We start from the raw sequence: 24,463 nt of genomic DNA, 5'->3' as shown, positions 1-24,463 counted from the left end.
AATGCATTTAGAGTAAAAACTAATTCTGAAAATATCTGGCACATTTTAAAACAACAAAATCACTCTAAAGGGGCCAGAGAGATAGCACAGCAGTAGGGCGTTTGCCTCTCAGGACCAGTGGTGTTTCAAATCCCGGCATCCCATATAGTCCTGCCTGCCTGCCAGGGGCGATTTCTGAGTGCAGAGCCAGAGTAACCCAAGTGCCGCCAGATGTGGCCCAAAAACCAGAAAAAAAATCAGTCTAAAGAAATCAAACAAAAGTTTGGCTATCCTTCAAAGTTGTATTTTATACACCCACCAGTGCTCAGGGCCTCATAAACATGAAGCATATGTTCTATTACTTGAGCTATCTGGCAACAAATTTATTACAATAGAATTAAGCTGATAAAAGCATATATATAACCACTGAAACAAACTAACCAAAAAAAAAAACCTTTATCTGTTGTTTAACAATCTAGTAAATGAGTTTGAAGCAGCAAATGATATTTTAAAATGTCATGTTATACATGTAATTAAAATATAAATATTAAATAAACCTTTATAAAGAGAAAATATAATTTATGTTTAAGTTTTACCTGTCTACTAAAACCAGATCATCTCTCAAGAGGGCGCATTTTGCCTTTGGCCAAAACACATGTACAAGACAGCCAGCTTTCAAGTCTTTGTCCATATGAAGGGCATGGGCCAACTGATTAACTGTCTAAAATAGAAAAGAAATAAAAAAAACTTTATTGCTATTAAGCTTAATGAAAACTTAAAATACTATGTTTTAGAACATTTATTTTTATAAAATATGTACAGAAAAGTGAAACTTTTGAAATAAAACAATCTATATCTAACATAAACTTCAGAAAACTGAATTCTAAAATTACCAAATAGGAAATAATCGACACCCATTAAGCAGTTTATTTATTTATAACATTCAGTAAAAATAATCAAGGCTAAACGTCCAACTAATCAAACTTTGATAATCAAATCTGTGCACCCCTGAAACAGAAAATAGGAAAAAAGTTAGAAAATTGTTTATATGATTTTTAAAATACTCCCTATTTAAAAATAAAAAAAAACACCATATCAAACGGTTTTGCTGGGCTTGAAGAAATAACTGAATTTTGTAGTTTTCTTTTTGCTCATCTATGTTTTCAGACTTTTATAATCAAAGAGTAAAACTTAACACTATGGAGCATGGGCATAAAATAAGTATCCTTACTAAAATCAGCATAAACACAGGACAGTATAAATAGTAACAGCATAGCAAATAACACACTTGCCTTGCACACAAGCATCCTGGGTTTGATCTCTGGATTCTCATAAGGTCCTCTGAGCCCACAAGGAGTGATACCAGAGTGCAGACCCAGGAGTAAGCTCTGAGCACTGCGGGGTAAGCCTTCAGCTCCCCCAACTACTACCTCCCTCCGTAGAAAACAATAAACAAGGACTTTTACAAAAGATTATCCCTTCTCCTTAGATCCTATTCTATTTAAACTCACTAAAATACTTCTCACAATGTCTTATGATGTACATTCATTGCCTAAATGAGCATGGCATATCTTTCACATAAGGTTTAATATACAATAACATAAAGTATTTAAAATGAAGGTAGAAAGAATTAGTTATGTTTCACTGCTTCATTTGTGACTTGTACTAAATTTTAAAAGGGAACATTTTCAAATAAATCTGAGTTAAAATGAATATCCAGAGAACTGAGCAATAGTATTATGTGAAATTTTATTTGCTTTCATGAACTTTGTGCTTGAATTATAGACTTGTACTACATCTCACTACTTCATCTACAATTTAGATAATAAAGATACCAATATAACATTTACTAAGCAAACATGAGCAAAAGACTCCTTAGTCTACAGATGATTTCTTTAAAATATTTTGAGACTTTAAATATTCACACTTTGAGACTTTAAAGTAAACAATGTGAATTCTGATTTAGTTAAAATTTTGATTACAATCGTTATTCCATTTGCACTTGCAAAAGATGAGTAAAATTCTTACAAATACCATTTAGTTCTCCAACTAGAATAAAGAGTATTATTAGAGATTGTTACTGCTCTATACATAACAGCAATTCACAGAAAAAAAATAGTTTATGAATTCAAAACCTTTCCTTAATTTAGCAAAATCTAAGTGTCTTGAAACATTGAACTTTTATATTTGTGGAAAAAATTTTAAGAATGAAAGAGAAACTGACCATGCTAAGAAACAAGAGTGCCTTTCATTAATTTCTTTCTTTCCAGAGTCAACATCTTGCATACTAATTTACTTTTATTCTCTCTTGTTTTGGGGGGAAGGGAGTGATGAATTCCTTAAGTATTTTTTTAGAAAAGGTAAGGAACTGCCATTGGGAGCCCAAATTTTACCAAAAAAAAAAAAAAAAAAAAGATCAAAAGACTGGAGCATAAGCTTTACACAAGGGAGTTTGCACAGGCTCAAGTTCTATCCCTAGCACTGCGCAGTGTCCTGAACACTGCCAGGGGTGACCTCCAAGCATTACATAGCCCAAATATCACCAGCCAAGTGTGATCCAAAAATAAAAAAATACAAGAATTTTTTCATTTTAAAATATTTAAGATTAAAATAGCAACACATATAAGTAAAGTTTTTATCATAAATATTTTTTAAAGCTAATGAACTTTTTTTTTCGCAGGAGGGGAGTGGAAACAAGGGCTCCCCAAGCAGTGCTCAAGGGAACCAGGGTCCACAGCAAGCAATAATCAACAAGGCTACAGGTTTGGTGCCTAGGAGCCAAGTGGGCAGTTGTAGGCATTTGCAGAGTCAGAGAGGAAAGAGGAGACCATGTGGTGGCAATGATCAAAATGGGTCATGTCCGCTCACCCCTACACTATTATCTCTCCCTACTTATTCTCTTACAATAGGAATGGTTCTTCCATGTCTCGCCATGTAGGTCATCATATAACATTTTTATAAGTAGGCCAAAGAGGTAATAAAGCAGGTTGGGTTCATGCCTTGAATACAGACAACCCAGGTTGATTCCGGGCACTATACAGAGTCCCCCAAACCCTGCCAGGAGTGATCTCTGAGCACTGCCAGGTGTAGCCCAAAAACAAAATGTTTTTTAAAAGATCCCAATAAAGACACTGTTTCAAGAACATGTTAAGGTATGTAAAGGTTAAGAGAGTATACCTTCACACTCTTCTTTTCATCTGATCCTTCTGTCATTAGATAGGCTTTATCTCCATCAGTTCCTTCAACACTCAGGAAACAATTTGTTGTATGGCCAATCCCACTAGGGAGGACTCTATCCCATAACATTGCATTGATAACAGAGCTCTTTCCACTGCTAGTCCTGAAGAATGAACAGTCAAAAAAAAAAAAAAATCAGTAAAAACTGTTCTTACATTCAGTCTAAGGCCAACATTTTTATAATTCAAAGTTTGTTTAAACAGATTGTACTTCTATGAAAAAATGGACATTTTAATATTAATAATATACTTTTCAAAAAAAATGGAGGAAAACAAATCCTACCTTTCCAATACAGTTCTCCTTGATTATCTTTCTTGTTTCTTATGGTCCCATATAACAGCCCCAAATCTATTATATTTTCTCATCATAGGGTATAGTCTAATGTCTAATATGTCCTTAAGTCCACACTGGTTTGTTACTGTTTCAACTAACATGTGATAAGTGACACTGGGTGACTTCCAAAGCCAGGTTATAAGAGGTGAGTAGCTTGTCCTGTTCTCTAGAACATGCACTAGGAGCTTTGCCAAGTAAGAAGTGCCATTAAGAGTTTGCCGTGGGGGGCCCGGAGAGATAGCACAGCAGCGTTTGCCTGCAAACAGCCGATCCAGGACCAAAGGTGGTTGGTTCAAATCCCGGTGTCCCATATGGTCCCCCGTGCCTGCCAGGAGCTATTTCTGAGCAGACAGCCAGGAGTAACCCCTGAGCACTGCCGGGTGTGACCCAAAAACCAAAAAAAAAAAAGAGTTTGCCGTGGAGCAAGGGAGTCAAAGTAGAAGTGAGCAGAGGTACACTTGACATTCTAGACATTTTTATTATTGTCCACATACCAACATGTGGTGATTCTGATTTCAGGTACTGAGCCATCCCTGATCATCACATCGTCTTTGGAAAAGATGTTAAGCAAAGACAAGGTATCTCCAGGCCTCTTTAACTTGCTGACACTTGTAATTTGTGAACAGAATGGAACTCTCTTTGGTTTTAGTTTGGAGACCATACCTAGTGATCAGAAATTATTCCTCTAGATCTGTAGTCAAAGACCATTCTGACAGTGCTCAGGGAACTTTTACTGCTGGAAATCGAACCTGGGTCACCTGTACGCACGCCCTTAAGAGTATTATATAGTCCCAGGCTATTATATATTAAGGTCAGAACAGCAAGGATAATGCTTCTGTTTGACTTACAAACAGCATCCTATCTTTATAGGAACATGCTTCTCCTTTCCTTCAGCTTAATCATCTTGGTTTTTATAGTCTGGCTATATTTTCCCATTCCTATGAATCAACTCCAGATCACTGAACCTTAATCATCTAACACTGGCTTCTATCACCACATTCTGCATGGTCACTTATGACCTCCCTTAGAATCAATCCTTCTCATCAATACACAAAGCCTTATGCATGATCCTCAGGAATAGTTTGAACTCGTGCCCAGAATCCACATCAATTCCTCAGTTGTACTGTGCAACTACAGAATCAAACTTCGTGGAGTTACTATACTATTACAACCCTAAAATGTGAAATACTCTGTCAATAAGTCTTCCTAAGACAAGCAATAAGTCTTTCTAATTTCCTGGATCATCCATCAAGTTCTGTAACCTCAATCACCAATTTAAGTTCAGGATTTCCAAATTTTCTAGAATTTTTATTTAAGTTTCCCATATCCAACTGCCTTTTTTTTGTTTTGTTTTGTTTTTTGGGCCACACCCAGTGATGCTCAGGGCTATGCACTCAGAAATCGCCTCTGGCTTGGGGGACCATATGGGACGAATCCCGGTTCTTCCTAGGTTAGCGTGCACAACGCAGATGCCTTACCCTCCTAGGTTAGGGTGCGCAACACAGATGCCTTGTGCCATCACTCCGCTCCCTCACTTTTAACCCAACTGCCTTTTAAATAAACCCACTTTATACCTTTTGGGCTCCAAAGGTGAACATCTATATTATGTAAAGTCAAACTGTTTAACAAACTCTTTCATAAATAAAAAAATAATCAACCATGAATCCTTTTTTAGATAGTCTCTTATCTTTTCAAGATAATCAATCCCCAGACCAGCACAATATACTCTTGTATGGTTCTTTTTTTCTTCTTTTCTAGAGACAGGGTCTCCCTATGTTGCCCAGGCTGGAGTGCAGTGCCTATGCACAGGTGCGATCCCACTACATATCAGCAAGGAAGCTTTGACCTGCTCCGTTTCCGACCTGGGCCGGTTCACCCCGCTTAGGCAACCTGGTGGTCCCCGGCTCCCGGGGGATCACCATATTGATGCCGAACTTAGTGCAGACACCCGATTGGCATAGCGCACTGCAGCCCAGAACTCCTGGACTCAAGCGATCCTCTAGCCTCAGCCTCCCGAATAGCTGGGACTACAGGCGTGCACCGCCACGCCTGGCCTCTTAACGCTTCTTGATTTAATCAAGCCCTTTTCTTAAATTTAGAAGCTGGACTTAAATTAATATAATATATTCCTTAGATTACTTCAATTTCCTTCTATTGTGTAATCCCATTCACTCTATCTCCAAGATCATACTCATAACACTTATTCTCTCCTGGCTATTTTTCAAAATGAAAGAATACTCTTTCTTAGCATTTGTATATCAATTATGATCTTATTTGATTATCTTATTATGAACATACAAATGTGTAGATCAATAATGCCCCTTACTTTTCTACTCCCTTCTTTAATCAATGTTTCCTAAAGCTCCAATCCGAACTACTCATTAACTTCCAAACAGTACAATCTGTAGCTATTCATTTCTGTTTGTGGCATTTTGCATAAACTGGGTTTTTAAATCCTAGGCACATCGAAAGTGACTATTTCTTCTCAGGTAGGACAACTAGTCATATCCTCTCAAGGAGAATGCTTCCTCCCACTCCTACTTCACCTAGGCTAAGCATTCTCTTATGGATCTGCCTCATACTAAATTACGTATAAGGCTTGAGAATGTACTCGAGTGGGGCAGATAGACAATATAAATATAAATGAAACAACAGAGCTTTGTGAAAAGTTTTCAAGGACTGTGTACTACTGGTAAAGAAATAAAATTGAGATGACAAGACCACAGAAACATACAAGCACCACAACAGTAACATAAAAAAGAATAAATTAGATTTCTGAGGCAGTTAACATTTAGGATGAGAAAAGAATACAACTAATAAACAAAGATTGACACAGGAAATCATAGCCATGAGAAAAGCACAAAAAATGTTAAAATGGAAGATAGTCTGTAAGCCTATAATACATACTTAAGTATGTAAATACTTTTTTTTTTTTTTTTGGTTTTTGGGTCACACCCAGCAGTGCTCAGGGGTAACTCCTGGCTGTCTCTGCTCAGAAATAGCTCCTGGCAGGCACGGGGGACCATATGGGACACCGGGATTTGAACCAACCACCTTTGGTCCTGGATCGGCTGCTTGCAAGGCAAACACCGCTGTGCTATCTCTCCGGGCCCATGTAAATACTTTTATTGGTACAATAGAACATGTTATTTGAGCAATCAAAATTAGCCCAGTCTTCTGTCTATATATTCTCAATGCCTAGACAAACATAAGTATATAGTATAATACATATATATGTGTGTATATATATATATATATAGTATATATATTTACTATGTAACTAAAGTTATGGTGGAGATTAATCTTTCAGCGTGGCCAGCTTAATAAAGGGTGTGTCTTACTCTCTGGGAACTATGACTGAGAATCCTTTTAGAAGATGTAAACTTTAATCAACATAAACTTAAAATAGTAAACTATAAATTAAGCCTCTCTCGTCTGTAGTTCTCTTAACAATCTTTTTTTTTTTTTTTTTTGGTTTTTGGGCCACACCCGGTAACGCTCAGGGGTTACTCCTGGCTATATGCTCAGAAGTTGCTCCTGGCTTGGGGGACCATATGGGACACCGGGGGATCGAACCGCGGTCCGTCCAAGGCTAGCGCAGGCAAGGCAGGCACCTTACCTTTAGCGCCACCGCCCGGCCCCTTAACAATCTTACAGATGCAAACCTTTAAAAGATAAAAACATGGGGCCAGGAAGGTGGCGCTAGAGGTAAGGTGTCTGCCTTGCAAGTGCTAGCGTAGGATGGACTGCATTTCGATCCCCCCGGTGACCCATATGGTCCCCCCAAGCCAGGGGAGATTTCTGAGCGCATAGCCAGGAGTAACCCCTGAGCGTCAAATGGGTGTGACCCAAAAACCAAAAAAAAAAAGAAAAAAAAGATAAAAACATAAGTGACCATAAAGTTTCCTTCAATACTAGGAGCTAAATAAACACTTTTCCTTCTATATGCTAATAGCTTGAACATTTAACATAAGCAGAAACTGCTGTGGAGAGAACGGAAAAATGTCACTTCTTGAAACATCAGAAACAAAAATGTGACTATGACATTTGTTTGAAAAGTGGAAACTACCCTTGAGAAGAAATAATGGAAGGATTACCTGCCAAAAAATGCCACTTTCATGTGTCTCCGAGACAGAACCTCACCTATGATGGAAAGCTTGTTTTTATACCCCAGTATTTCATATAGATCATCTTCAGTAGCTATTCGATCAAGTTCTGGATTCTTGTAAGTTCCTAGAAAGTTGAAATGGTATTAGAAATATAAAATAAAATTATATTACTTATACAATACCCTAAGATTTGCATGATTTTTGCTTTGTTCTATATTAACATATCACTCATACAACACACAATATAGTGCTTATTAATAGAATTTTTTTTTTGGTTTTTGGGTCACACTCAGTGGTGCTCAGGGGTTACTACTGGCAGAAACGGGGGACCATATGGGATGCCAGGATTCAAACCACCATCCGTCCTGGATCAGCTGCTTGCAAGGTCACACCCTGAGGGCCTCTGGGTGTGACCCAAAAACAAACATACAAACAAACAAAAAGATTTAAGTCTTACAGATCTCATACTTTTCAGGTGCATGAGTAAACTGTATAATCTGGCAAATAATGATAAAACTGACTTAAGTATTATTACATTCATCTGTTATTCATTATTTCTCTATTTTGTTTTTTGTTTTCTCATTTTGGCTTTTGGGTCACACCTGGTGGTACTCAGAGATTACTCCTCACTGCGCTCAGAAATCACTCCGGGCAGGCTCAGGGAACCATTTGGGATGCTGCCAGGACTCAAACCAAAGTCCATCGAGGGTTGGCCACATGCAAGGCAAATGCCCTACCACTGTGCTATCTCTCCAGCCCTTATTTCTCTATTTTATTATGATGTCTTTTTTTTTTTGCAACACTTTTCTAGTACCACTTAAATCAAATTTAGAAATATATGCTGCTATTCACAGAGCTCCTAATATAACGTTCAATCTATAACATGCTAAGTATCCAGAAAATATTAAACTTTATTTTCCTTTCCATCAACATTTTTAGAAAATATCTGTCACTATGCCTGAGCCTAGTGAGAGAGTACAGTGGGTAGGGTGCTTGACTTACATATGGCTGACTCAGGTTCAAACCCCAGCATCCTATATGGTTTCTTGAGCACCACCAAGAATAATTCCTGAATGCAAAGCCAGGAGTAAACCCTGAACATTGCCGGGTATGATCCAAAAACAAATCAAACAAGCAAAAAGTCACTATGCCAGCCCAAATTCTTTCCAAACTGGAATCAAAGATTCTGTACTTTTCCCTTTCTTTGTTCTCCTTTAACAACAAAATCTTAATTGTGTTGAATTTTGTGTTAGGAACAAAATAATGCAAATCCCCTTCTGGCAAGCTCACAATAAGGTAAGGGAGAACTAGGAGGAATAAGGAAAAAAGCTTGATTCCATTAATCTACCAAGGCATTTCCTGTTACTACTGTAAAAGTTTATAGAACCCTTTTTCATCATATGCTTTATGGACATGCAGTTTTACAAACCAAGAAGCTGGAATGTAATTCAGAAATAGAACTGTTTGAATGTGAGAAGCCCTATGTTTGATGCCTTACAATGCAAAATTCTCTTACAAAATTATGTAAATTGGGGGGAATAAAGGAGGCTGGCTGGTGGGTGGGGACCATACACGTGTGCTCAGGGTTTATTCTTGGCTTTGTATACATAGATCACTCCTAGTGATCTCCAGGAAATCATATAGGATGCAAAGATCAAATGTGGGTTGGCCTAATGAGGTGCTCTCCATTATTTTCTGCCATGCCCTCCTAGGAAGAAGAAACCATTTTTTTTTTTTCGCGTGACTGTAAATAGTATCTTTATTTTAAAAAAAAAAAACTTTAGGGCCCGGAGAGATAGCACAGTGGCGTTTGCCTTGCAAGCAGCCGATCCAGGACCAAAGGTGGTTGGTTTGAATCCCGGTGTCCCATATGGTCCTCTGTGCCTGCCAGGAGCTATTTCTGAGCATAGAGCCAGGAGTAACCCCGGAGCACCGCTGGGTGTGACCCCAAAACGAAAAACAAAAAAACAAAAAACAAAAAAACAAAAAACTTTAAAATGCAAAATATATATATATAAAATAATTTGAGCTGAGTTTTTAATCAGAGGTGATGTCTGGATTAATGGCTACAATGAGCACGTTTTGCAATGCATAGCTTTTCGAAGCGGGGTTTGAAGCAGGACACAGCAACTCTCAGCTCCAGAGGCATCAGAGACATAAACAGGGGCTTAGCTTGTTATGACTGTGTTTGCCCCACTATTTGACAAGCACTGGCCTAATGCAAGGCAAAGGGCCCTATCCAAAGTACTTTCACTTCAGTACCAAGTCAGTAAAGATAAGGCATCCTTTTCCACTTTGCCAAAGTATCCTATTATCAACCAGCAGATAAGAGAGTTCTGAGATTGCCTTGGGCCACACCCAGAAGAACTTGTAGGGGAGGAGTAGGGCATAACTCTTCAGCTCAAGCTTGAGAGACCATGCAGTGCCTGGGATTGATCCTAGCCTCTTACATGCAAAGAATGTACTCAGAGGTTGAGCACTTCCATAAAATATTGAGATCTCCACTTAGACTGGAGAAGGAAGTAGAGATGTGGGGCTAGATAGAGAACATGCCTTGCATGTATAAGGAAGTTCTGGGATCAATCCCAGGCACTGAAGGAAAAAAGAAAAGTCAGGCAAGAGCTCAATGTGGGTTACCTGGTCATTTATTTTTTGGTTTTTCGGGCCACACCCATTTTTGATGCTCAGGGGTTACTTCTGGCTAAGTGCTCAGAAATTGCCCCAGGCTTGGGGGGACCATATGGGATGCTGGGAGATCTTTCCTTGGCTAGCACTTGCAAGGCAGACACCTTATGTCTAGGGCAACCTCGCCGGCCCCAGGTTACCTGATCATTAATCTGGACACTTATCTACCAGTTGTCTAATTTTGGGCAAGTTGGCATACTTTTCTGTGCTTCATCTTTAAAATCAAGGCCTGAGAACCTAGGACAGGGATTAGGGTATTTAATTTTCATCTTTAAAATTAAAAAAATATTTTAATTAAAAAAAAATAAAATTCGGGTCCGGAGAGATAGCACAGCGGCGTTTGCCTTGCAAGCAACCGATCCAGGACCAAAGGTGGTTGGTTTGAATCCTGATGTCCCATATGGTCCCCCGTGCCTGCCAGGAGCTATTTCTGAGCAGACAGCCAGGAGTAACCTCTGAGCACCGCCAGGTGTGGCCCAAAAACCAAAAAAAAAAAAGGAAAATTCATAAAAACAATAAAATTGAACTCAATCTCCTATGCCCCCACATGGTCCTCCAAGCACTACCAGGAGTATTCCCAGAATACAGAGCGAGGAGTAAGCCCTGAGCATCACAGAACCTCAAAATAAAAATAAATACCTAAAATCAATTATTAAATTTTGTCTCAGGATTGGAGAGACAGTACAGAGACTAAAGAACTTGACTTGCATACAGCTAAACCCAGTTTGATCCTCTGCACCTGAGCACCATAAGGCATAACCAGGCTGCCCCCAACAAAAAAATTAAAACTGCTTCAGTGTTGGCATGAGAAGTAAATGAGGCCGACTGATTAGAGCAACACCTCCCTAAAACATTCATAAGCTTTTTTTAATACTCCTTAATCTTCCACTTTGGGAGATTAGATTATGATTTTGTTTTGGTATTTCTCAATGCCAAAGTATGTGTCAATATAGGGTAAAATAATAGCGTACTTTTTAATAGTCCCAACTTGAAGAACTGAGAAAAACCAACCTTCAACAAAATGTGATCCTTCAGTGACAAACTCCAGTAACTGATCAAAGATAGAAGTAATTGCCTTCTTCGCCAGCACAAAGTGCTTCAGTGGAGAAGTGGATTCGGCCATGATGCTGGAGGAGGCAAGAGGGGGGTAAGGTCAAGAATGAGAAGAGCTGCCAGGTATGGGGTTTGGGGAGGCCCCATACCAGAGCCCTTCTCCCTGGCCTGGGGAGTGCTGGGAGGCTTGGCAGGCCCCCAGCTGTCCTTGTCTTTTTCTCCTGACTTCAGCCTTCCCTGGGTGCCAGCTCAGATGGCCAGAAGTGGGTTCAGGTGGACTCTTAGTGGTCCTCAAGCTTCCCCCCTACCTCTCCCTACACTAATGGAAATGCGCTTTGGAAGGAGGCCGGGCCGTTTTAGTACTGGTTTATGTTGGGACAGTCACTGGAATTTTTTTCTCCTTGTTTTCCTATTGATAGTATTGTATGCATATATTTTATATATCCATAACATCCATCTTGTATTGTGACCTTGATACTGCCCTACAAATCTCATTTCTAATATTTTACTGCCTCAGTCCCAACCCTTATTTCCCCCCATCTTCCCATGTAGGTGCAGCTCATGACATGAAGCTCACCATATAGAGTGATAAGTGCGGTTAGAGAAATAACTACACTGAAAACTATCATAACAATGTGAATGAATGAGGGAAAAAGAAAGCCTGTCTTAAGTACAGGTGTGGGTGGGGTGGGGAGTAGATAGATTTGGGAAATTGGTGGTGGGAATCCTGCACTGGTGAAGAGGGGTTTTCTTTACATGACTGTAATCACAGAACTACAATTATATTTGTAATCACGGTGTTTAAATAAAGATACTTTACATATAAAAAAAAAAAGAATGAGAAGAGCAACCCACCAACGAAAACTGATCAAATCGTGCAAATTAATGACACCTTCTAAAGTGGATTCATTTCCCAATTTTCTACTGGAGGGGTGGGGGGGGTGAGTCACGTTTCATTCAGAGACCTAGTCTGAGTGACACTTCGCCACCACTCTGGGTTGCAAAATTCCAATTCTCCAGCTGGCCAAGCTGCAACTCGCTGTGGTTATACGGGGTGATGTCATGCAGAGGTGTCCAAGAAGTCCAATTCCCCAATGCCAGGTGTGTGCGGGCTTTGCAAAGGCGTGTGTGTGTGTGGGGGTGTTATACAGGGTGATATCATGCAGAGGTGTCCAACAAGTCCAATTCCCCAACAGTGGGGCGCCAGGTATGTGCGGGCTTTGCAAAGGTGTGTGTGTGCGCTTTGCAAAGTTGTGTGTGTTAGAAATCAGTGTGTGTGTGGTAGCAATCAGTTCCACGATCAAAGACAACCCGACTTGTGTGTTTGTGTGTGTGTGTGGTAGCAATCAGTTCCACGATCAGAGGCAACCAGAACTTTTCCCCAGCTAGGAGGCAACGATGGAGCTAGAATAAGAAATATCTCCAAAGTCCCAAAAGAGAGAGAGGGGACGGAGAAGGGGGGGGGGGGGGAGTTAGAAGAAGAAGAAGAAAAAAAAATACAAACTTGCTCTGGCATTTTCTGGGGGAGACAAGAAAACCAAAAAAAGGAAAAAGCAAAGAAAAGAAAGAAGAAAAGAAACTAGAAAACAAAAAACACCACTCCCCCAAAACTTCTGCTCCCACGCCAAGTCCCAGGCCAGGTTGGTGACAGCCGGGAACGGAGCTGGAAGAGCTCCGTGGGGGGCAGCGGCCTTCCACGCAGGACACAGGCCGGGCGCAGGAGAGCTTCGACCAACCACGGCCACGGCCACGGCCACGGCGACCTCCCCCCGCGTGCTGGCGCTGGGTCCCGCCCGGGCTCCGGCCTCGCGGACTCCGCGGGCCCAACCCGGCCGCCGGGCCAAGCCAGCAGAGAGCCCGTCTGCTCCCACGGCGGCGGCGGCGGCGTCCCGGCACAGAGATTCTCCGCTTCCCGGTCGCACGAAGGTCATCACCCGCCCGCCCCCCCGAAGCCACTGTCAACTCACTCACTCACCCGGTCCCGGCTCCGACTGGGTCGGTCACCCAGCAACCGCGCTTCAGCCCCAGCTCTCCGCTCGCCGCCTCATCCTCTCTCTCTCGAGCTCCGGACGCCGGGGACAAGGGAGGAGCGCCGACAGGGCGGGCCCTTCCGGTCCCGTGACCCGCCTCGCTCGGATTGGCTCCGCGGCCGGAAGTGCGTGTGCGCCGGCCGCCATTTTTCTTAAGGGCAGAAGGTTAGGCCATTGTCGGGCAGGAGAAGTTGGCAGGGAAGAAAGGGTTTTTTTTTTTTCCTCTCTCTCTCTCTCACCTTCCAAGGTAAAACATTTTTCCTGCCTTCGCTTTTCAGTGTTTTCCAGCTAATAATGCTCGGTTTAGGCAGGCTAGTCAAGGCTGCCAGACGAAGTCTTAGAGGAGCTGGTATCGGGGGAATGGCAAGAAAGTGACATTGCACCTTTCTTTGCAAGGCCGGCAGCAATGCCTGAGAGACTTTTGCTCCACCTTTAGAGAGAGAAGGGAAAGGAAAGAGATTAAGTGAAAAGAATGAAGAAAGGTCTCCTGAGCTTGCCAGGAGCGATTTCTGAGCATAGAGCCAGAAGTAACCCCTGAGCGCTGCCGGGTGTGACACAAACAAACAAACAAACAAAAGAAAAGAATGAAGAAATGGGAAGAGAAAAAGGAATTACTTAGGAGGTGGCCTCAGTTCATTGCATCCTTGACTAGTGCTTCTCAAACTTTGTATTTAGGGATTGCCAAGTGATCTTGTTAAAATAAAAGTTCAACTCTTGGTCAATTAGGTCAGAGGTGCGCCTGGGAGTGCGCATTTCTGACGTCCTCGGTCAGATGCAATTGCTAGACTGTTTAGAGCTAAATGAAAGTGTGAAGGATGTCTTGGGAGAGCTGGCAGGTGCGATGCTCTTTTGCAAAATATTTTTCACCTTTCTGAGCTTCGGATATTTCATCTCTAAAGCCAGGTACACCTTTCTGATCAGCTCCAAATGATGGGAATGTTGGAGGAGAGGGTAGGCTTTTGGCCAGTGTGAAACCCCAAACATTTCTGTATTGTGTATTTTCCTCAACATTTAGAATTGAATTTTAAAAAACTACATTCGGGGGAGCCAGGAGGAAAAAAATAAAAAACTACATTCGACATAGTTTATAGGTTGCTTTGAAAATAAAATGGATTGACAGTACTGTTTGAAATAGTGCCAGATACCTAGAAAGATCTGGATAAATACTTTTCTTCTGTTGGGATAGATGAATATCAGCAGGAAATGCAATGAAAATTTATTTTAGGCTGTGCTTGCTTCTCTGAATGGAAAAATAAAAAAAGCAAAGGACTTCGTTTACTCTAAAAGAAAATAAGACTCAGCAACATAGGCAGGTCCTTTCTGAGAAGTTGATATTTCCTTGCTCTTTCGCAGGAAGCAAATCCTTGTAATAGTGTCCTAAATAGTGGAAACAGGAAGACTAAAGGCCCCTGGAGAAGAGATTGCTATGATCAGTTGGGGAGGAGGGGGGAGCCAGAATGTCTGGAATGTAGGGAGGAGAAAGGAAGAACAAAAGAAATTTGGGAAATAGAGAGGTTTGTTTAGTAATCATATAGGATAAGATCAGAATTTTAGATCTTATTCTAAGTGCAACATCTCTAAGTCTGGGAATTAATACAGTCCAATTTACATTGTAAAAGTTTACTTTGGAGACAAAAGAAGTTCTATTGTACAGCATGGTCCCTTGAGAACCAGGAACAGAAGAAAGCCTTGGGCACTGCCAGATGCAGTCCCAAAACCAAGAAAAGAAAAAAGAACTCTGTATGGTTTTTCTGTGTATCCTAGACCAGCATTCTTCAACCTCTTTACACCCACAGACCAGCCCCTGCCCTGCTTACCATCCTGCACCACAGTTACAGCGAAGCTATAAGACGAATGATGTTCAAATTTTTTACATCTGCAGACATGCAATGGTCTGTGAACAGATGGTTGAGAACTGTACTATATTGTAGAGAAATTCTATCCAGTTTTTTTTGTTGTTATTTTTGTTTTTTGTTTGTTGTTTTTTTGGTATCTGAGCGATTTCTGAGAGTATAGCCAGGGGTAACCCCTGAGCGTCACTGGGTATGGCCCAAAAACAAAAACAAAAAAATTTTATTGTGGAGGGCCAGAGCAATAGCATAGGGAGTAGGGCAGGGCGTGTGCCTTGCAGGCAGCTGATTTGGGTTTGATCCCTGGCATCCCATATGGTCTCCTAAGCCCACCAGGAGTGATTCCTGAGCTCAGAGCCAAAAGTACTCCTTGAGCACCATCAGGTGTGGTCCCCAAAAATTTATTGTGGGAGTGGTGACACCTACAAACAGATTTATAAAGTAAACTCATAAAATTCTGCAAAATTATAAACAATAAATGGATAAAAATTTCAAAACTATTTCTTTTTTACAGGTATATACATTTCAAAAATTAGTAGTCTGAATAATTCTTTGTCTATACATATTTTTTTCTTTTATATGGAACGCTTCACCATTTTGCAAGCCATCCTTGCACAGGGGCCATGCTAATCTTCTCTGTATCATTCCAATTTTAGTATATGTGCTGCCAAAGCGAGCACTTTGTCGATACATTTAAAAATGTACATGGGGGCTGGAGAGATAGCATGGAGGTAAAGTGTTTGCCTTTCATGCAGAAGGTCATCGGTTCGAATCCTGCATTCCATATGCCAGGAGCAATTTCTGAGCACAGAGCCAGGAAAAACCCCTGAGCACTGCCGGGTGTGACCCAAAAACCACACACACACACACACACACACACACACACACACACACACACACAAATAATAAATAAATAAATAAATAAAAATAAAAAATAAAAATGTACATGAATGGGGCCGGAGCAGCGTTTGCCTTGCAAGCAGTCAATCCAGGACCTAAGGTGGTTGGTTTGAATCCCGGCATCCCATATGGTTCCCCGTGCCTGCCAGAAGCTATTTCTGAGCAGATAGCCAGGAGTAACCCCTGAGCACCGCTTGGTGTGGCCCAAAAACAAAAAAAAAAATGTGCATGAACTAGAAAAATCCTATGAATATATAATTTAGTAAGAGGAGAATTTAGGAAATTTTTGTTTTGTATTGTTTTTGGGTCACACTCATTTTATGTGCTGAGTGTCCTCATCTCAGCCTTGCCTTTTCCTTCCTTCCTTCCTTCCTTCCTTCCTTCCTTCCTTCCTTCCTTCCTTCCTTCCTTCCTTCCTTCCTTCCTTCCTTCCTTCCTTCCTTCTTTCCTTCCTTCCTTCCTTCCTTCCTTTTCCTTCCTTCTTTTGTTTTTTGACCTAGACCTGGTGAAGCTTGTGTTACTCCTGGCTATGCACTCAGAAATCGCTCCTGGCTTGGGGGACCATATGGGATGCTGGGGGATCAAACCGCAGTCTGTCCTAGGTCAGCTGCATGCAAGGCAGATGCCCTACCGCTGCACCACCGCTTCGGCCCCAAAAGTCTTACTTGTTTTTATTTGGGGAATTGTACTAAAGTAGTCATCAGCTGGTCCAAGGCCATTGCTAGTAAGATTCGGCCAGCTGGGGCTTGGTACAGTTCCTGGGTCTAGAGATGCACTCACTGCTCAAGACCTGTGGTGCTCTGACTTTCCTTTGTCCTTTGATGGCTTTGCTCTAATAATTTAGGATTTGTCTAGTTAACCCTTCAAATCACATACACCAGTTCATCATAATAAATTTCTTACCTTTGAGGGGGATGAGAAGATTGGGTCAGACAATAATAACACTATTATTTTAGAAAAGTATTCAGGAAAAACACAGTTGCCAAAAAGCAAAAAAGAAAAAAAAAGATCAAAATTTAAAAAAATTAATTTTGGGCCACAACTGGTGATGCTCAGGGACGACTACTCCTGGTCACTCCTGGCTTGGGGGACCATATGGGATGCCGGGGAATTGAACTGCGGTCTGTCCTAGGCTAGCATATGCAAGGCAAGACACCTTATGGCCTGCACCACCACTCTGACCCCCAAATAAAATTTTTTTGACTGGAACTGACATTGTAGTCCACCAGCAGAATTTCTTTTTAGGAAAATCTCAATTCTTCTATTAAGGCCTTTTAATTAATTAGATTAAGCCTGCACAGATTAAACTGGGTGTCTTCTTTAAATAAAGTCAACTGATTAGGGCCGGAGAGATAGCATGGAGGTAAGGTGTTTGCCTTTCATGCAGAAGGTCATTGGTTCAAATCTCGGCATCCCATATGGTCCCCCGAGCCGCCAGGAGTGATTTCTGAGTATAGAGCCAGGAATAACCCCGGAGTGCTGCCAGGTGTGACCCAAAAACAAAAACAAAAAAAAAAGTCAACTGATTGGACTGGAGCAATAGCACAGTGGTAGGGCATTTGCCATGCACATGGCTAACCTGGGACAGGCCTGGGTTGGGTCCTACACAACCCATATGGTCCCCAGAGCCTGCCAGAAGCTATTTCTGAGCACAGAGCCAGGAGTAACCAATTAGCACCACGGGGTGTGGCCCAAAACCAAAAATAAAGTCAACTGATTGTAGACCTAAATCACGAAAACTTTCCCAGCAAAGCTTTTACTTTCCAGTAGATTAGTTTAGTTTATTTTGGGTTTTTTTATTGTTTGTTTTTGCTTTTGGGCCACACCCAGTGACACTCAGGCTATGTGCTCAGAAATTGTTCCTGGCTTGGGGACCATATGGGAAGCCCGAGGATCAAACCGAAGTCCGTCCTAGATTAGTGTGTGCAAGGCAAATGCCCTACCGCTTGTGCTACTGCTCCGGCCCCACTAGATTAGTTTTAAATGAACTGGGTCCAATATCCAACAGGGTTCCTCTTTAGTTTTGTTTGTGGAGCCTTTGTTTTTTGTTTTTGGGCCACACCTGGCAGTGTTCAGTGGTTAGTCCTGCTTCTGTGGTCAGAAATTGCTCCTGGCAGCCTTGGGGAACCATATGGAATGCTGAGAAATGAACCCAGGACCATCCTGGATCAGCTGAGCACAAGGCAAACACCCTACTGCTGTGCTATCTCTCTGGCCCCAGGATCCTTTATTCGTTGGGAAGAAGGGTGATGGTGCTCGGAACTGAATCCAATCCTCATTCCTGAAGGACTTGTGATTCATTGTTGAGCCAAACCCCCAGCCTGCTACTATACTAGTGTATCCAAGGAGATACCTGAGACTAACCATGCATAATTAGGAAATATTTTTCAAAATAATTCAAAATTTCATAATACAAAATTTTCTTTGACCCAACAGTCTTAGGAAAATAAAAATATTGAGATACTTAGCTATGTATAATCAAGTATAAGCTTTGAGAGGGGGGACTTCAAGGATTGCAGGCATGTTTTGCATGCAAGAATTTGATCCCCAAAACAGCATGGTCCCCTGAAAACTTAGGTGTAGCCCAAATCACCTGTGTGACCTCAGAACAGAAATGAGGGCCATCAAAAGAGAAAGTGCAGGGGGTTAGGTACTTGTCTTATATGCTATTCAATCCACAACACCACAAATGGTTCTCTAAGTCCTGCCAGGAATAAGTTACATGTATTGCTGGTTATAGCCCAACCATCTCAAGAGAAAAGGAAGTAAATAGTAGGACAGGAAAAGGATGAATTGTGTTTAGCCATTAGAGTATGTTTTAGTTGAATACTAACAACAAAAAAAGAGAAATGAAAGAAAATATTTACTAACATTTTCTTGTTTACTAAATTACCATAATATATAAAATATCATTGGGGGGAAATAAAAAATATTACAAGAGTTAAGATATTTGCCTTGTATGGTACCAAGAAGAGTTCTATCTCCCACAATCCCTGAACACTACCAGGAGTGACCAACAGGCATATTGAGTGCCTTATCACAGGAAGGGGTAATTCCTTTTCCCAAAAAGGGCCAGGATAGTGACTCAGTATGAGGCCTTCAGTTCAATCCTCAGGGGTTACTCTGGCTATGCACTCAGAAGTCGCTCCTGACTTGGGGGACCATATGGGACACCGGGGGATCGAACCGCGGTCCGTCCTAGGCTAGCAGGCAAGGAAGGCACCTTACCTCTAGCGCCACCGTGCCGGCCCCATTCTTTTTCTTCTTTTATTTATCTTTATAGCTTCTAGACATGGGCTTCCACCTTTTTTTTTTTTTTTTTACAAATCATAACATGAATCATTTTGTTCTGCCTCATATTTCTATGTCTTCCTGCAAATTGAGAAAAAAAAAAAAGTGGATGGAACCCATCAGCCAAGCAGTCTCAGGAGCATTGAGTGGAAATAAGAAATGGTCAGATCTAAATACCCAAACCAAGGTCAACGACAATAGAATCAAGAGACCCAAACTATAACAAAACTATAACTATACACAAAAGGGAACTGTTACACTAGCAATCCAGGAGGCTAAGGTAGAGGTAAGGGGTGCATGCTGGGTACTATGGTGGAGGGAGGTCAACACTGGTGGTAGGAGTAGCCCTAATTCACTGTCACTATGTACCTTAAATACAACTGTGTAAGACTTGTAATTCACATTTGTCTCAATAAAATTAAAAAAATAAAAGACATCAAACAGGTGGATATATAAGATATTTTGCAAGAAATGGTTTTGATATAGCCCCAAACCAAAAATAAACAAAACCCCTTAATTATAGTAGTTTGGGAAGTAGGATTTGTATTATTTTCAAAAGTAAAAAAAAAAAGTAAATAAGTTTAATTATGAAGTACTTGGGGGCTGGAGAGATAGCACAGCGGTGTTTGCCTTGCAAGCAGCCGACCCAGGACCTAAGGTAGTTGATTCGAATCCCGGCGTCCCATATGGTCCCCTGTGCCTGCCAGGAGCTATTTCTGAGCAGACAGCCAGGAGTAACCCCTGAGCACTGCCGGGTGTGTCTCAAAAAACAAACAAAAAAATTATGAAGTACCAGGAATTAGTAATTAAATAAGATTAAAATATTAGACATGGGCTGGAGCAATTGTACAGCAGGTAGGGTTCTTGCCCTGCATGAGGCCAAACCATATGGGATAGTTTGGGAACCATATGGTCCTCAGAGCACCTCCAGCAACATTTCTTCAGTGCAAAACCAGAGTAAGCTCTGAGCACTGCCAGGTGTGGCCCAAAACAAAAACAAAACAATATTAAACAAAGTTAATCCTCAGGAAAAGAAGAAACTATATATACCACACCTACCAACACTTTAGTAATTACCTAACCAGGCCCAGCACAACTGAGAAACTATTTAATATGTGGTGACATTCAAATAAATTTAAGGTAACTTGATAGAACTGGAAAAAAAATTTTTTTTTGGTTTTTGGGATGTTGGGATTCGAACCACCGACCTTCTGCTTTCAAGGCAAATGCCTTACCTCCATGCTATTTCTCCAGCCTGGCCCCCTGTTGCCATGTTCTAATGGGGGCAGCTCCATAGACTCACTCATTTCTCAAGATTATGGCTACACTGGCCCATATAGCAGAAAGCTGGCCATCTCCAGAGGAAAGATAGGGTATCCCTAATGGTCCTGCCTCATCTGTGACCCTCTGATTCCCTTTGAAGACACCCATCTGACACACTTCAAGTAAGCTTGTTTTGGGATTGATATCACCAGTGCCCTCTGGAGCAAGGTTCAATATCTTCCTTCATATCTTCCTTCTTTCAGTAAGCCTGCCAGCTGAGTACATGCGCCTAGAAGCTGTAGTATCAAAGTAATAGTACTTTGAATTTCTGGACTTCATTTGTTTGATGCTGTCATCCCTAAACATCCCTAAAGGAACACTCCAATTTAACAAAATGGACAACTAATGACAAGAGTTAAAACCTTCCATATTATTGACTTCATTGGAGATACAATAATTTTAAGAAATGTGCTTGCTGTTGTACTTTTTCTTTCTTTCCTTCTTTTTCTTCTCTTCCATTTTATTTTTTAATTTCTATTTTTTCTTTTTTTTTTTTTGGTTTTTGGGGCCACACCCATTTGATGCTCAGGGGTTGGTTACTCCTGGCTAAGTGCTCAGAAATCACCCCTGGCTTGGGAGGACCATATGGGACACCTGGGGAATCGAGCGGAGGTCCTTCCTTGGCTAGTGCTTGCAAGGCAGACACCTTATCTCTAGCGCCACCTCACTGGCCCCTAATTTCTATTTTTTTCAATAACTGCTTTCATTTATATAGAAAGAAATGTATTATGATCAATTATGTCAACTATGTGATACATTTTCTTTAAATAAATAAGTAAATTTAAAAAAAGTTAAACTGTAATAGGGGATGAAGGACTCGGGAGGAAACCAACTACTTCAGCATTTCTGGTCAGTTGCTAAGAACCAAATAAATGCAGAGAATTTATTGGACTAATTTTCAGTAGATGTGGCTTTTGCTATAGATTCACTCAAAAGTACAAGTTTATGTCGTTCTAAACTTGGATATAATGTCTCACATAGTTTTTTTTTGTTTGTTTTTGGACAACATCCGATGATGCTCAGGGGTTACTCCTGGCTATGCATTTTGAAATTGCTTCTGGTTTGGGGGACCATATAGGACGCCAGAAATCAAATCCAGGTCTGTCCTGGGTTAGCCGCATGCAAGGCAAACACCCTACCGCTGTGCTATTGCTTTAGCCCCAAAGAAGTAATTTCTTTCCTTTTTGTTTATGGGCCATACCTGGCAGCACTCAGTGGTTACTCCTGGCAGGCTCGGCGACCATAAGGAATGCTGGGTCTTGAACCCGATCGGCCTCGCATGGTTTTATTTATAATCTCTAATTTGATTATATTTTTATTTTATATTTAATTTACAATCTAATTTAATTTGTTATCCAATCAAAAATAAGGTTGTAAATTACAAGAAAAAACTCAAAGCCTTACTTAAGGTTTTTTTTACCAAAATCAAATTCTGGGAGCTGGCTATGTATCTATAGTACAGCAACAGCTAGAAGGTAGTTGAATGATGAGATAAAGTCAGAGAAAAGGACGCCAAGGACAAAGCTGAGGTTTTATGTAACATCCAGAAATGGAAACATCACTAGTCTGTAAGCCAAATAGCTTGGATTCCATTCCTGTCTGCTCCAACTAGTTTTGTGACCTTGCTCTAATAATAACCTGTTTTCATTTCTACAAGATATTCAGTAAACTGTTTACATCAGATCGGTTTTCTCCCCTAGTAGTTTAATTTTACTTTTTTGTGGGGAGGAGATGGTGTCACACCCACTGGTACTCAGGAAACCATTACTGACTTGGTGCAGGGCTTATGGGTTGCCAGGGATCAAACCAGGGTTAGCTGCATGCAAGGCAAGTATCTTAACCTGTGCATCTCTCTGATTTATGGCATACAGTTTCTTTTTTTTTTTTTTTTTTTTTTTTGGTTTTTGGGCCACACCGGGTCCCGGCTATGCGCTCAGAAGTCGCTCCTGGCTTGGGGAACCATATGGGACACCCAGGGATCGAACTGCGGTCCGTCCAAGGCTAGCGCTGGCAAGGCAGGAACCTTACCTCTAGCGCCACCGCCCAGCCCCGGCATACAGTTTCTAAGGTTCTTTTGCACTTTTTTGTTTTTGGACCATACCTGGTAATGTACAGGGGTTGTTCCTGACTCTGTGCTCAGGGGACCATATGAGATGCTGGGGATTCTTTTCTGTTTGTTTTTGTTTTTGGGCCACACCCTGAAGAGCTCAGGGGCTACTCCTGGCTCTAGGCTTAGAAATTGCCCCCCCCCCAGCAGGCTCGGGGGACCATATGGAATGCTGGGATTCAAAACCACTGTCCTACATGCAAGGCATATGCCCTATTGCTGTGCTCTCTGGCCCCACCATTCCATAGTTTTTGAAGTGGAAAACCATAGGTCATAATTCAGTCTTTCAACCTTATCAATATACTTGAGTACTATTGTTTGCAGCAGTATGACATTTGAGGCCAATATCCTACCTTCTTGATATTGTTTCAGAAGCTATTGTATAGAACTGTGGTTGTTGTGTGTTTACCCTAGTTCACAATTTGAAGTCTAGGACTCCAGGAGCTCAAAAAGATTTTTTTTTTTAGAGACAGCATCTTTACCTTAAAACAAGGTAATCAAGTTAAGCCTAATTCAACAAGACTGGTGTCCTTACAAAAATGGTTCTGTTGGGCCAGGCGGTGACATCACTGGCCAAAGGTGGAATTTGTGAGACAATTGTAAACAGGCAGAATATCACTTAAACTTGAAGAGGACCATTTACAAGCCAAGAATGCCTGGAACAGACTATTCCCTCACAGCTCTCAAAAAAGAACATGCCCAACATTTCTATTTTAAACTTCAAGCCTCTAGAACTGTGAGACAGTAAATTTGTTGTTTAGGCCAGTGTATGGTAATTTGTTTTGACAGCAAGAAAATTATCAAAAGTAATTTATATATTATTATGCCAGTAAACCTGATTTCCAAGATCTTTCTAATTCTTTATTAATACTGTATTTTCTGCCAAGTGGTTTAACATCAGAAGTTTGGGCTCGACTGCAATCTGCAAGTACTTAAGAAAATTTAAATGTTAGGTTATGAACTTAAGATGTTGCTTCTTAAAACTTTGCCTCTCCATCTTACCAGATCTTCCCTATCACCTCTTCCCACCACTTTTTTTTAAAATTTGGGCCACATCAGATAATGCTCAGGAGTCAGTTGGTGGAGTCAGAGAACGATAGTGTCAGTTGGTGGGGTCAGAGAACGATAGTACAAGGCAAGGGCCCTATCTGCTATAGTATTGCTCTAGCCCCTTCCATCTTAAATAATCTAACACAAAGTTAGAGGCTAAAATAAAATGAGAATTAAAACACAGACTTCGGGGGACTGGAGAGAGAGCACATTTAAGTCACGTGCTTTACAAAGCAGCTGACTCCGGTTAACGATACTCAAAGCACCACCAGGGGTCATTCCTGAGCATAGATCAATGAACAGCCCCTGACAACATTGGGAGTGGCCCCCACAACACAATTAAAAAAAAAAACAACAACTATAGACTGTCAAGGAAAAAGTTTACTTTCTGTGACAATGATCTAGTGTTATCAAAAAGATCACATTTGGGCCCGGAGAGATAGCACAGCGAGATAGCACAGCGGTGTTTGCCTTGCAAGCAGCCAATCCAGGACCAAAGGTGGTTGATTCGAATCC

The 24,463-nt window shown here is 41.2% G+C and overlaps 1 protein-coding gene and 1 non-coding gene across 2 annotated transcripts in view; both read right to left on the bottom strand.

Annotated features, from left to right (window-relative positions):
- Positions 1-13,486, bottom strand: part of MFN1 (mitofusin 1) — a 47,146-nt gene extending 33,660 nt beyond the window's left edge. The window contains exons 1-5 of the mRNA XM_049775834.1: positions 13,372-13,486; positions 11,355-11,470; positions 7,647-7,782; positions 3,157-3,319; positions 576-700 (exon numbers count right to left, since the gene is read on the bottom strand). Coding sequence (XP_049631791.1) covers positions 576-700; positions 3,157-3,319; positions 7,647-7,782; positions 11,355-11,466 — 536 coding nt within the window. The 5' untranslated portion in view covers positions 11,467-11,470; positions 13,372-13,486. The remainder of the gene's footprint in view (positions 1-575; positions 701-3,156; positions 3,320-7,646; positions 7,783-11,354; positions 11,471-13,371) is intronic.
- A 2,363-nt stretch (positions 13,487-15,849) lies between these two features.
- Positions 15,850-15,956, bottom strand: LOC126013125 (U6 spliceosomal RNA). The gene has a single exon (XR_007497456.1). It is a non-coding gene; the product is annotated as a U6 spliceosomal RNA (small nuclear RNA).
- Positions 15,957-24,463: the final 8,507 nt, after the last annotated feature.

This window comes from Suncus etruscus, chromosome 6 (genome assembly GCF_024139225.1).
Source record: "Suncus etruscus isolate mSunEtr1 chromosome 6, mSunEtr1.pri.cur, whole genome shotgun sequence".
Classification (NCBI taxonomy): domain Eukaryota; kingdom Metazoa; phylum Chordata; class Mammalia; order Eulipotyphla; family Soricidae; genus Suncus; species Suncus etruscus.
Note: the sequence above shows the minus strand (reverse complement) of the source record. Positions and strands in the feature narration are given on the sequence as shown.